The sequence below is a fragment of the Scophthalmus maximus genome, chromosome 1, assembly GCF_022379125.1.
Source record: "Scophthalmus maximus strain ysfricsl-2021 chromosome 1, ASM2237912v1, whole genome shotgun sequence".
Lineage (NCBI taxonomy): Eukaryota > Metazoa > Chordata > Actinopteri > Pleuronectiformes > Scophthalmidae > Scophthalmus > Scophthalmus maximus.
In genome coordinates, this window is record NC_061515.1 from 8,985,225 (window position 1) to 8,998,067 (window position 12,843).

Sequence of the window (12,843 nt, forward strand, 5' to 3'; positions counted from 1 at the left end):
CATAAAGAGATGGAAGTGGTCAGTAACAATACTCCTGATAGTCTCGGGTGATGATTGATCGGTATTTAGGGGACCAGAGTGAGCTCGGAAAACATTCACCACACCATTACATCACCGCTACCAGTCTGGACCGATGACACAAGGTCGGGTCCATGGCTTCGTGCTGCTGATGCCAAATTCTGACCCGGCCATCTGCATCGTCAGCCGATTCATCCAGATTCATCAGGCTTCCACTGTCCAGTTTCCATGAGCCCGTGGACCCTACTGCAGCCTCAGATTTTGGTTCTTGGCAGACGGGAGTGGGACCAGACGAGGTCCTCCGTTGATGAAGGCCAACGCGTTGTGCATTCTAGGATTCGAAAGAGGAGATGTAAGAAGTGGTTGTAGGACTCATCCACTGAGAACCAAAGTTTCATGGCAATCCGTCCGATAGTTGTCGTGATATTTCGGTGTTGACCAAAGTGGTGCACACTGATATTGTTGTTCGCATATTGTGGTTATTAGGGAAATCTGACTCTCTTTTTTTTTTTTAAATCAGCATATTTGAATTGGACGACAAAATAAATAGATTGATAAATGATTCACAGGAGTCTTTCTATGTGATGTATGGTCAGAATTTTCTGAGCGGGTGTCTGCAGGTTGTCCTGAATACAGTGCGCCACATTTCTCCTCCCATGGGTGAAACAAAAAGAGTCGGTCTGATCGTGGAAGACAGAGAGACAAAGAGGAATGTGTTCATGCAAGGATTGCTGATTGGAGGAGGAGGAGGTCCAGCCTCGGTGCCTGTGTCCCCCCCCCCGCGCCGCCCCGCCGTGTGCCGGTGCTCAGCGCTCACACCTGAGGTGTCAGAGGAGGAGAGAAGCTCGGAGCCGCGATGACGACGAGGCTCCGCGCACGGAGCTGCGCCGCGCACGGAGCTGCTCCGCCCGCCTCTCCCGCGGAGCCACTGCGCGGCGCGTCTGGAGAGCAAGTCAGAAGGGAAATATCCAAACGGGAGGGGGGTGGGGGGGGTCGGGATGCGCGCATGTGACAAGCTTTGAACCTGTCTAGTTGTGCCTTGTCGCGCTGTGTGTTCAATCTCTCTGTCGGGAGCTGCGTTTTTTGTGGGTTTTTTTTTTTTTTATCAATTTAGACTGGCCCATTCAAACAGCGCCCGCCTCGTCCGCCGCCCTGCGCATCGTCACAGCGCCATGCGAGCGGGAGAGACGCGCCCTGTGCCATGCTGACCGCCTCCCCGACCCTGCTGCTGGCCCTGACCGCGGTGGCCGGACTGCTGCAGCGATGCCAGGGCTGGAGCGACGAGGACCTGCTGCTGCCGCCCAGCAACTCCTCCGACCGGTTCCTGGCCAACCTGGAGGTGGACGTGCGCTTCTCCAAGAGGTCCGCGGAGGAGGGCGACGCCTCGCCCGACGCCGCCGCCGCCGCCTCCTCCATGTGCAACGTGAGCGTCCAGAGGCTCCTGCCCACCTCGCTGGTGGCGCGCTGGGACAGCAGCTTCGGCTTCCAGTGTGACGTGCTCATCTACACCACCAACAACCACGGCAGGGCGTTCTTCTCCGCGTCGTTCAACCGGGCGATCTCGCCCGTCGTCGTCGAGCACCTCGGGGTCACCGGGGGTCAGCAGGAGCTGCGGCTGTGCGTGGGCTGCGGGATGTCCCGCTACCGCCGCTTCGGCCAGGGCCGGTCGAGGGGCCAGCAGAGCGGCGACCAGGTCGCCTTCTGCTGCGTGGATTTCAGCCTCGACGAGCTGAAGGGGGACAAAAGTTGGCGGCTGAACAGGAAGCCCATCGAGTCGACACTTGTGGCGTGTTTCATGACTCTGGTCATCATCGTGTGGAGCGTTGCTGCGCTCATATGGCCGGTGCCCATCATTGCAGGGTTTCTGCCCAACGGCATGGAGCAGAGGAGACCGAGATAATCGAAATGACCCTTAATAGCAATGAGCCCGTGCTGCCTGTACTGCTGTAACTGTAGCCATTCAAACTCTCCACGCGAATGAAGGATGGTGGAGGTCTGGGGAACTTTCTTTCGATCAAACGCTTTAGTTTCTGGTTGTTCTCTAATAAACCTCCTCCTCGTTAGGACAACCAAGGTAATGTATGAAGACTTGTGCTAGCCAATAGTAATCTATACTGGGACCAATACCAATGTGTTTTTGAATACCCTTGTAGGCCTTCCCATAGATTATGTCAGCGTGAACTGTGCAGACTTTCTCTCTTTAAAACTGTGTTTGTATAGTTTTTAATCTTTCTAGAAAGTTTTTTGCCTTATGCCATGTGTAGGACTTTTGCACTTAAGACTGAACTTCGAGATGTGCCGTCACATACAGTATATATTTAACCCGGTCATGTTCAGAGTAAGTGTGATAGTTTCTCCCCCCAATACATAATGAAACATCGATGTTGTTCATGACTGACACAGAGTTTCAATATTTATATTGTTAGATTTCTAATGTCAAGTTAATTTGTGCTTATTTGTAGGCTGTTACTGTTTGAATGAAAATAAAAAAAAAAAGATTGTAGGCTATATCTCAGATTTCCTCTGACCTGTTCTCAGTAGCCTGAATCAATTTACTCCACACTTCAAGTTTAAATATTTTGAGGCCACAATGTCAAATGCTTGAAGTCTTTGGAAAACTGATTTTGACATGAGATGTACCTTTGACTTAGGGGGGGCTCCTCTGGCTCCATCTTTCTTTATGCTCAGAAAACTGAGCAAACTCCGTAGCTATATATCTGATAAAAATAATAATAATGATAATTTCACAAATTACCTCAGTTTTTTAAGGTGAACGTAAGGAATTATTATGACTAAAATCTACTTCAATAGATTAAGATATTCCCTTTCAGAGTGATAATGTATGGCTGAATAATGAGCAGCATCTTAATGTCAGTGCTGCTCGAGGTGGCTGTAAATCGTTTCTATACAGTTGGTTCATACTACATCCATTCATAAAAGCTCATGGTTATATTGTACATTTTGTAAAAATCTTTATCAGCTAACCTCATTCATCTTGGGGTCCTCTCTCTGTCCCTCCCCTCTTTTTAATCGCCAGTGTAGAGTAATGATGCTCTGGACGATTACTCCCCGTCTGTCACAAATGGATGTTTCAGCGCTGTACAACGTGGATGTTTCCTTACACAAGACATTTCTTTGCCTTCCAAAATTAAAGAGAGTTTTACCACATAACAACCTACCTGATTTCTATGTGTGAGAGCGTTAGTGCCACTGTGTGTATAGGACCAGTTACAGGTTTAACCACTGGTGTGTTACGTGTCCCAGACAAGAGAGACTTTATCAGGGTGTCCTCCTGAGCGGACTGACGTTTGTGATGTTGACAAAGTCTGACTGGAAAATGATCTTTCAGATTTCATACTGTGCGTGGGCACAAACCAGTCAGAGAGGTTTATCTGTTGAAAACAGTGGCTGATCTGTGGGTCCTTGACTTTTATTTAAGCTATGAAACCATGGAAAGTGAAAACTGAATCACACCTCACTGATATGAACTCTTTCCAAACAGCCCAGGGATTTACACCAGTAAACCACAACTTTAATACAAGTTACTGCTTCGGTGCGTCAGTGTTGTGGCCTAAATCTCTATAAAGAAAAATTAAAGTGTATTGTTTTTACAATAAATCTGCTCTCTGTAATGTTATTGCTGTGATTTATCCTGAACACTGAACTAAAATGATAATTGTTTGCTTAAATGTGAACGAAATGATTTATTGACAATATTTGTGGAGATTATTTAATCCTTTATTTAATCAGGAAAGTCCCACTGAGATACATCTCTTCTGCCAGGGAGTCCTGGTCAAGGAGGTCAGCGATGAAATGAAAAGAGGAACACGCACACAAAAATAACATACTAAAACAGAGCAAACAGACTAAAACGCTTTATGCACGAAACTCTGGACTCTGCACCTGGCAAAATGGCCGACCTGGCCACGCCCTGACATCACCTGGTGTCGTAACATTCCCTGGCCGCTGACGCGCACTCACACATTAGGAAGTGGAGGCGTTGAGTCTCGACGACTTCGGCCTGAAAGGAGGGAGAAAAAAAAAAGAAACCGACAGGAAAATGTTGCGCACGAAGGTTTCAGCTCTGGACAAGAAGCGATGACATGTGCGCCGATTCCCCCTCCGCACCAGGACCAGTTGTACACGTTGTGGGACAGCAGCATGTCCTCCTCCGCGATCAGAGTGTGTCTGCGGGTCCTGTGTCTTTCTGGCATCGTCTCCACCGTGTCCGGTAAGTTGACGCGTAATTATTAACCAACGGGGGCAGAGATGGTGTGGAAGCTGCTGGATCTGCTGTTTAAACATGGGATAGTTGTTCGAATGGGGATTATTCCTCCAATTAAAGCGCAGTTGTATAGAAGCAACGCGGATTAATCATAAGACTTTATCATATAATGCGGCTTTTGGTGAACTGTTTGGGAACCTGGGTGGCTTCAGTTGAGTAAATCAACCCAGACAGGATAAGGAACAAAACTAAAAGCAGTGTCCCTCCCGCACTGTGGGGTTTGTATGTTTGGTTGTTGTTGTTGTTGTTGTTGTTGTTGTTGTACACGCCTGGGCGGCTTTCTGTTGTTTGTTCCACAAAGAATCCCCAAAATCCTCACCATCTAAAAGCATGGCAAGGACAATTGCATGTGTCACAGGTCAGATGATGGGTTGTTGTTGTCCACTCCAGGAGCGTATATAGATAAATATAGAAGGAGTAGAGGAGGATGTGTGAGGCGCCAGGCGGTTGATTCACGCTGCACATTATGTGCTGGAGTGTGTTGACACGGCTCTGTTTGCTCACTGCAGGCCTGCGTGGTTAGTCATCGAAGGAGCGGAGACAAGCGGCCCATCTAACAATATATACCGATTCTTGTATTCTGATATTTCCAATTATGACTCAGGACCGGACATCTTTTATCTCACTCTTCGTGTCTTTTATCCAGGGGTCCAGAAGCTGACCATCACCCCCGACCGAGGCACCACCTTCGTCATCAGCAACGCTCAGGTCAAAGGTTGCAAAGTGTGCACGGGGGCCGGGCGCTCTCGGCGATGCGTCGCGTCTCTGCTGCTCAAAGACAACACTCCCGTCGCCGTGGAGTTTGAATGCTCCAGACCTCAAGATGTGTTCAGGGTTGAGATTAACCGCAGTATAGGTAAGAGCGCCGCAGTCACTCTATGAACGAAAATACAAAAGGTTATCTTGTACAGTGCTCTTTGCCGAACTGATACAATACGTGTGGATTCTATTTATTGTGAAATCCTCTCCTTCAGAGTGCACCACAAAGTCGTGCAGTGGGCACATCATCCAGGCCGACTCCGGCTCACTCCCTTTGCTGGATTTCGACCGCAAGTTCACCTGGAACCTGAGAGGCGCAGCGCAAAAAGCCTTCAAAATAGACTTCGGCGGGACGGGTCTGAGGCAGATACATCCATCTGAGAGATGTCCGGACAGACACAGCTACACCCTCCAGGCCTTCCAGGATACAGGGAATGTGTCCGTGGGGAAATACTGCCGAGCGGGCGCTATCAGCAGCGCTCAGATACTGAAACTGGGCAGCTTCTCTCTGGAGGTCCCGGCAGGGCAGAAGCTGCAAAATGGCCAGTTTGATGTGTCTGTCGGCGAGGAAATCAAGTGTGAGTTGGTGAAAGTTTTCACATCTCTGAGTCTTTTCAAAGTCACTTTCATCTGATGGTTTTGTTTATTTGTTTCCCTCCCAGCCCTCGCCAAGATCGCGCTGACATTACCGAAAGGGGCCTCGTCCTCGGCGCTGCTCTCGCCAAACTACCCGGACAGCTTTCCCGACAACAAGGTGATGGAGTGGTACTTCCAGGTCCCGGCGAAACACAAAACGGCCGTTCAGTTGCTTAACCTCACACAGCCGAGTTGTCTGAAGAAGGAGACGGCGGTGGAGTACCACAGCAAAGGGAGGGGAGCGCTGGTGCAGAGACTGACCGACCCCCAGCTGCAGCAGACCTGGGGCGACTTCTCCATGACGCTGAGGAACTGCGAGATGGACAGAAGGCGAGCGGGTTCTCCTGGACTCCGCCTTGGCGTCCAGGTGTCTACTTCAAGTGCAAGCTCACCAGGTTTGTACCACATCTGCAATTGATCATGTTGTTCTTTGGCCGCTTTTGCCATAAACTTTTTTAAGGTTGTGCATTTGGCCCCCTGGACATGGATTTCAATTCATCATCTCAAATATTTGTGAAATATGGTCAAATAGACCTTGAGCCCTAGAGATATTTAGATTTAGGGTTTGAGATGGATGTTGACGAATCCATTTTTTTAATCTCTACTTTAATTATGAAACTAACTGACTGTGGGGGGTTTTCTGGAAATGGAACAAAAGGAGAATGATTGTTGAACTTGGATTCATCACTCACTGCAAATGAAAACTACCGTTGCTTTGTGTCTGATGGATGAGCAAATATAAGAGTTCGACAAATCAAAATTTCTTATGTAAATAATATATCGTCGTTGTGTCTACAGCGTAGACTGGGTTTACAGATTGTTTTTGCTGCCTCCAAGTGCCCCCCCCCCCCCAAAAAAAGTATCGCTGCTTTAAAGTATTTTTGTACCAATTCAGTCTCCAAAAAATTGGTATTGCCTCTAAAAATCTTTGAAATAGTCAGTGCCAAATTATTTATTGAATAAAAAACAAATGTGAAATAAGGCTTTAAAGCTGCAAATGTTGGAATAATGACAGATACAGTTTGTGTCAATCTACTGTTTGACTTATCAATTTATAAATGACAGCAGCTTCGTCTTTCTGTGTCAGTGATCAACTCTGGGAATAGTTCTGTGTAGGTTCAGAAACTAGTGCGGAACATGAATGACGTCTCCCGCATGTTACGGCAGGCGCGTGTTTAACGTTCCTTTCCCCTTTTCCCTGTTTAGTGATCGTGTTACAACACAGCCGCCGTTTCATTAGTCAGGGGTGTTACAACATTTTCCCGAAACGTGGGCCGAAACGATCAGTATCTGAGGCCTCGGGTTCACCCTGGGGATCTCTGAGATTGCGTCACTGCTGAGTCACGAATGACAGCAGCCTGACGGGCAACACTTCTTTCAGTGATCGGGGGGGGGGGCATTGAGCTCGATCAGTCAAAATGAAATTCAGATTGCTGTTCGATGCGGTTGTGACGAATGATGATGTCAGCTGAAATGCACGAGCCCCACACATTTACTTGTCTGTGTGCGATTAAGAGAAAAAAGGAACAAATGCTAATGTCGTTGCTGCACTTTATTTCTCAAGTGTTGTGCAAAGTGGACCTGAGCAAAGCGGGGGGCCTCTCTCTTCACGTCGAGAAGGTGGGGCCGGCCTCTAACTGCGAGATGAAAATAAACTCCGTGACGAAGGAGAACATCACGGTCACGTCGCACAGTGAGCTGTCTTTCCAGGACTGTCCGCCTGAAGACGTACAGGTCACCGCCATGAGAGTCATAGGTAAATCCACATTTGAGGGTTGAACAGGGAAAATAAACCCCGAGTAGTTTTTACACCGCTCCATGTTAGGATCAATATTTCATATCAGATTTTAATGAGATGGTGTCAGAAATTACTTTTGAAAATCCCACTGAAATGTGTTTTTTTAATTACTCTACCTGCTGCTACTAAACGGTGACTTTAAACATCACAGCTTTTATTTTGTGACTGACAGGTTTTGTTAACAATAGAACCATTACTGTATTTTCACCAAGTTGTTATTACTCCAAATGAGTAAATGTGTTTTATTTGTTCTTTATTTCATGTCAGAGTGTAGTCGATTCACAGACTGCCCGAAGGCTCCGGTCCATCTCTCGTTGCCCATGCTGCCGAGCTGCCTCCCCGCCCCTCTGAGCAGAGTGACCTGGATTCTCCGTCCTCCTCTGCACGGCACCGTGGAGCTGACCTCCCCCGCCGGGCCCCTCAAACAGTCCCTGCCCGGACAGCCGTGCAACGACAGCCTTGTTATCAAAGTGGCCGAAGACGACGGCACCGCCATCGGACACTTCTGCCCTCAGGGGGCCATACAGAGGGTCCAAATCCACACCAACATGTCGGTCACTGCGTCCAGCGTGGGGCGCAGTGCGCTGAAGACATGTTACAAGCACGTGCTGGACGTCTGTTTTAAAGAGGAGATATCAGGTAAAAAAAAACGAAAAAAAAAACGAGTAGCTTCGGTTGAATGAAATAAATGATGGTTAATCTGTGATTATTTAATATTCAATTCTTTCTAACTCTCTATTCAGAAAGATACATATTCACTGTATTGCCTAAGAAAGACACCCCGGTCCTTTTGGCCACTCCTGGTTGGCCGGCGGGAATGAAGTCTTACTCCACCGTCTCCTGGATCGTGTCCGTCCCCCCGAAGATGGAGGCGCACCTGATGTTCGCCAACCTCAGCCGGCCCAAGTGCAGCAACCGCCACACCAACATCAGGGTGCAGAGAGTCGGCAGCCGGGAGGAGGACTACAGTCGCAGGGAGGACGAGGAGGCCGAGCCGGAGATCGTTGTCTCCGAGAGGTTCTACCTCAACATGTCCAACTGTATGCCCGAGAGAGGACACTTCAGCGTCATCACCAAGATCACCCTGCGGGAGAGCAAGAGTAAGGGGAGATCTTGCAGGGTTACTTATGAATCAGCTGCAAGACGTTCTTCTTTTTTTGGGACTGGACAGTAATTTGCACGCTCAAAATTCAGACAAGAATATTGTACTAACTAGGGGGGATTCCAAATAAAGATTGTACAGTTGAATATATGTATTATGGCCCAAAATATTAACGAAATATCTGATTCTCATGTTTAGATCTTCTGCTGACCATCATTCTGAGTGTTGTGGCTGCTCTGTTGGTCATTTTTGTCTTCGTGCTGGTAATGGTCTTTGTGGTGATTAAGTAAGTGCACCTGCTTTCTCTTTTATATTAATAAGTCATATGTAAGTAATCGTTACTATTTCCTCTCATTCAACAGGACAACAGATGGTGACAAGAGACGCTGTATGCAGCTAAAACTCTCCTCCTCTTGTCTCTCCCACCAAACAGGAAGAAGAAGAAGGAGCTGGATCACCAGGTGTCCATCTACAATCCGAACAGCACCAGTTTCCTGCCGGGACCCAACGGGTTCCCGAAAACGCGAGAAGACAACGAGTCCCACGTGTACGCCTCCATCGAGGACACCCTGGTCTACACACACCTTCTGAGGAAGGGGATGGATATCGGCGTCTACGGCGAGTCTGACACGTTCCGGCCGTACGAAGGACACGCGGACTCGCAGAGGCCGCTCGTCTCCAGAGACTCTGGCGCCGAGGACACAGAGGTCGGGGTTTACCGGCCGTTCCTGCCCGCAGCCCAGCAGGCTCCCCCGCTCCCCAGCAGGCCCCGGAGCCAGCCCATGGTGGACAATGAGATTTACCAGAGCAAGGACCCGAGCGAGGGGGAGCGCTCGCCGGATCTGGGGCCGAGGCTGGAGCCCGAGGGTGGAGACTGAGGAGAAGATTGGATTCAGCTTTTTTCTTCAATGTACAACTTGGAACATTTGTGATATTCATTCCCTGGCATCTGTGTGATTACCTGCTCTTCGGCCTTGACAGAAGCCTAATTTCTTCTTCTACTTCTTCTGCTTCTCTTGAGCATCTTGAAGTTTTGCACCGAAGCCAGGCACAAAGAAATAACCCTGTTCAAACCTGCATGCGGCTGTTACCTTGTTTTATTTCAATGAAGACACTTTTAAAGCCGTATCAATCAGCCCCTTTATACCAATTTATAATAATAATAAAGGACAGTTGTGCTTTCAGGATATTTTATGAATGTTGTTTTGTACGTATTGATGTTTGTACAGGGGCGCGCCCGATTGCTGTTTACATGCAGAGTTTTTGGTAATTTTTTTTACGCTCAAACCACTGAATAGAGAGGACTCCTCCACTGCTGCTGCAATAAATTGCACTTTATAGCATCATCGGAGGCTGATGGCCTGATGATGGCCTGTGTTGCAGGCGATTGCACCAGCAGTGTATGTGCACAGCGTCCTCTCTGTGTGTGTGTATATATATCTATATATATAGATATAGATATATATATATATGTTTGTTTTTATCACTGCTTTTACACCTTTTCTAGTTTTCATTTCATAAATGTGCCTTGCAGAGTTGGCTAATACACTTAAGAGATTTTAGAATAGCTTCAGACAGGAATAAGTTGGGGGTTTTTTGCATTTGGACCCATCTCAAGGAAATTCTAAAGACTGATCTGTTGCTAACCGTGTGAGCCTTTCCCTTGTTCCTACATAGACTTATTTTTATTTCTCTGTGTGCATTACGATGATTGTGAATCAGTTGAGAGCTCATTTTATTTTTGCTATTTGTGTCAATGACCACGGACGCCTTGTGCTGGACTGCAGTGACATGGAATAAAAAACCTTGTAAACACTTACAGGTGCAGTCACAAAGAAATGTCAGTGTGTGTTTTTTTAAGCTGACGGATCTTTCCTATTAATTAAAGGGAACTTTTAAAAGAGGTATAATTTCACATATGTGTGGTGAGAGGTCAGGACGTCTTTGTGTGTTGTTGTGAAGATCTGAGTCGCTCGTCCTGTGAGTGAATACAAACTGAATATATTTTGTTTTCTGTTTTTCACATTTTCTGGGGAGGACAGCTCGGAGAAACGGAAAAAATAACCGTTTCAAAAATACTTATGTAGAGTTTTCAATATTGACATCAAGTTGCCTAGAAGATGCCAGAAAGTTAGGTGTGATTTGAGACAATGTTGTCCAGAAAGATGAATAGATTGTCTTGGAATGAAATTTGCCTCCTGCTGTTCACAAAATAAACAGCAGAGGGAGGCAGAATTCAAAGTTGGAAGTTTGCTCCATCGTAAAATTGTTTTTGTTATGAATCACATTCTCTCTTTGTATTTGAGTCTTATCTTGAAAGGAAAAACTGCTGAACTGCATTGGCCTTGCAAATATAGTAACTGGGTAAAAGACAAAACTAACTCAAACCACGAATTGTTATTATTAATATTATTTTTATTGATAAAAAAATAATCAAGTGTTTTAGAATATGAGGGTTGCCACTGAGGAGAGACGTGTTTATTGACATTACATTATGTTTTATATTTTATAACTTTCAGAAATGAAAAAAGAAAAGAGAAGGAATTTGTATACACGGAATAACGCTTTAGAAAATATACATAACAAAGTGAAGCCATCCCGTGGTGTTTACCTTGATGAATATCTGATATGTTCTAAGTATTTGAGACCGTGTGTTTTGCTGAAAGCATGTAGAATGTCATGTGCCAGTGAGTTTAGCTTATACAATGACACGGTGAATCCCAGACCACTGTGTGAAGTGGAATAGGATCTGAATGGCTTGGTCAAGAAAACGTGAGCCCAGGAGAAAATGCAGCACATTATTTTTCATAGCTCATATATCAGTCACATGCTCTTCATTTCTTAACTGCACGCTGCTCTAATTGTTCGTACGAGTCGTGTCGATGTCAGAAATCTGCTCTCAGACGATGTTGAACTCACACACCGAGGCCTTCTCGGCTCTGCAGCTCTCATCGAACCACTTGCCGTTGGCCGTGGTGGAGAGGATGGCACAGTTCTGCCCGCGCCCCCCGTCCGGCTGCAGGGTGACCTCGGTCTCCCAGTTCTTGAAGCGCACGCCGGACCCGGATTGGTCGACCCACTGGCCGTCGGTCACCATGTCGTTGACGCCCAGCCAGATGTGCGCCTCGGGGCCGATGCTCTGGCGGACGTAGCTGTACAGCTGGTCGTTCTCGTCCCCCGTCAGAGGTGTGCCCAGGCTGCCTCCTTTGGCAATGCAGTCGTCGCTGGCTGCGTGGAAAGTCTTCTTCACCGGGTCGGCCAGGAAACACTTGCCGAGGATCTTTGTGCCTCTCAGACAAACTAGAGGGGAAGATGTTGAGAGTCAGTGTGGTTCCGGGGTCATTGTTACCTACACTTGTCTCTCCGTCACAAGGAAGGTGTTAAATTAGTTCAATTAGTCTTCTGTTTTTGGATACAGCATGTTTGTTGTAAAGTAAAAATGTACTTTAAAAGATGAGTCTGATGTGAGACTGCAACTGTGCATCCCAGGTGATGGCTGCAATTCCCTTACCTGTTTGCAAAGCCTGGTGCTCTTTCAACAAATTCAGCTCCTGAACAATGTCGTTGATCTGTTTCTTCAGCTCCTCGATTGCTGCGCTGTTTGCAGAGTCTGAAAAAGGTATTCAGGTATTCATATAAGGCCTTCAGAAGTTTGTTACGATGGACTTTCACATCGCAGTTCAGTCGTCTTGTTTCGGTCAAAGTTATCCAGATACTTAACAAGTTGGGATGTTGTTTCATTTTCTCTAATGTCAAGTTAAAATCTCACCTTTCTTGCCATTTCTTTTCTTGGAGCTGCTCTGCTGGAGCGTGCAGTGTGCCAGCAGCAGGAGGCAGAACATCAGGCGAACCCCTCTGGCCTCCATAGCACTCGATGCAAAGTGTTGAAAAATACTGTTTTGGTGCAGCAGCACGAAAAGGCTCCTCACAGCTCCGAGTCCTGGCCAGACTGTTGTTTTTCTCAAGAGTTGTGAAATGAGGAAATCTTATAGCAGTGGGAAAGCAAATGTTTTACAGATGTTTTACAGACATTTGTGTGAGCTTTTGAAACGCTGCAGGGAGACGGATGGGGCGCAGGATTGTGCAGCGTTTAACTACGGTCCAGGCAAGCATGACCCCCGGTTCCATATGTTTGTAGTGTTACCAATAAACCACAGGAGGTCCTTATCGGTCTGTGTTGAATCACATCTCTCACACAAACAAGAAATGGAACAGTTGACATTTCTTCATCAAAAAATCCGCATC

At 47.0% G+C, this 12,843-nt stretch overlaps 3 protein-coding genes across 3 annotated transcripts; 2 read left to right on the forward strand and 1 right to left on the reverse strand.

The window, feature by feature from the left end:
• The first annotated feature begins 807 nt into the window (after window positions 1-807).
• Window positions 808-3,196, forward strand: LOC118313230 (transmembrane protein 158). The gene has a single exon (XM_035638571.2). The coding sequence runs from the start codon at window positions 1,220-1,222 to the stop codon at window positions 1,916-1,918; it is 699 nt and encodes a 232-aa protein (XP_035494464.1). The 5' UTR covers window positions 808-1,219; the 3' UTR covers window positions 1,919-3,196.
• Window positions 3,197-3,954: 758 nt separating this feature from the next.
• cdcp1a (CUB domain containing protein 1a) lies at window positions 3,955-10,417 on the forward strand. The gene is made up of 9 exons (XM_035618631.2): window positions 3,955-4,249; window positions 4,950-5,159; window positions 5,278-5,640; window positions 5,725-6,093; window positions 7,263-7,454; window positions 7,764-8,135; window positions 8,240-8,596; window positions 8,797-8,884; window positions 9,032-10,417. Exons 1-9 carry the CDS (start codon window positions 4,117-4,119, stop codon window positions 9,474-9,476), a joined length of 2,529 nt encoding a protein of 842 aa, XP_035474524.2. The 5' UTR covers window positions 3,955-4,116; the 3' UTR covers window positions 9,477-10,417.
• Window positions 10,418-11,038: 621 nt separating this feature from the next.
• clec3ba (C-type lectin domain family 3, member Ba) lies at window positions 11,039-12,600 on the reverse strand. Its single transcript, XM_035619297.2, has 3 exons — window positions 12,368-12,600; window positions 12,110-12,208; window positions 11,039-11,898 (listed from the first exon to the last, which is right to left on the reverse strand). Exons 1-3 carry the CDS (start codon window positions 12,462-12,464, stop codon window positions 11,498-11,500), a joined length of 597 nt encoding a protein of 198 aa, XP_035475190.1. The 5' UTR covers window positions 12,465-12,600; the 3' UTR covers window positions 11,039-11,497.
• Window positions 12,601-12,843: the final 243 nt, after the last annotated feature.

Excerpts from the sequence above, each read along its gene's own strand:
- clec3ba (XM_035619297.2), bottom strand. The coding sequence starts at position 12,464 with ATGGAGGCCAGAGGGGTTCGCCTGATGTTCTGCCTCCTGCTGCTGGCA. Across the intron at positions 12,209-12,367 it reads GAAAAGAAATGGCAAGAAAG|ACTCTGCAAACAGCGCAGCA; the intron begins GTGAGATTTTAA and ends TACCTTTTTCAG. Across the intron at positions 11,899-12,109 it reads GCACCAGGCTTTGCAAACAG|TTTGTCTGAGAGGCACAAAG; the intron begins GTAAGGGAATTG and ends CTTCCCCTCTAG.
- LOC118313230 (XM_035638571.2), top strand. The coding sequence starts at position 1,220 with ATGCTGACCGCCTCCCCGACCCTGCTGCTGGCCCTGACCGCGGTGGCC.
- cdcp1a (XM_035618631.2), top strand. The coding sequence starts at position 4,117 with ATGACATGTGCGCCGATTCCCCCTCCGCACCAGGACCAGTTGTACACG. Across the intron at positions 4,250-4,949 it reads CATCGTCTCCACCGTGTCCG|GGGTCCAGAAGCTGACCATC; the intron begins GTAAGTTGACGC and ends TCTTTTATCCAG. Across the intron at positions 7,455-7,763 it reads CACCGCCATGAGAGTCATAG|AGTGTAGTCGATTCACAGAC; the intron begins GTAAATCCACAT and ends ATTTCATGTCAG.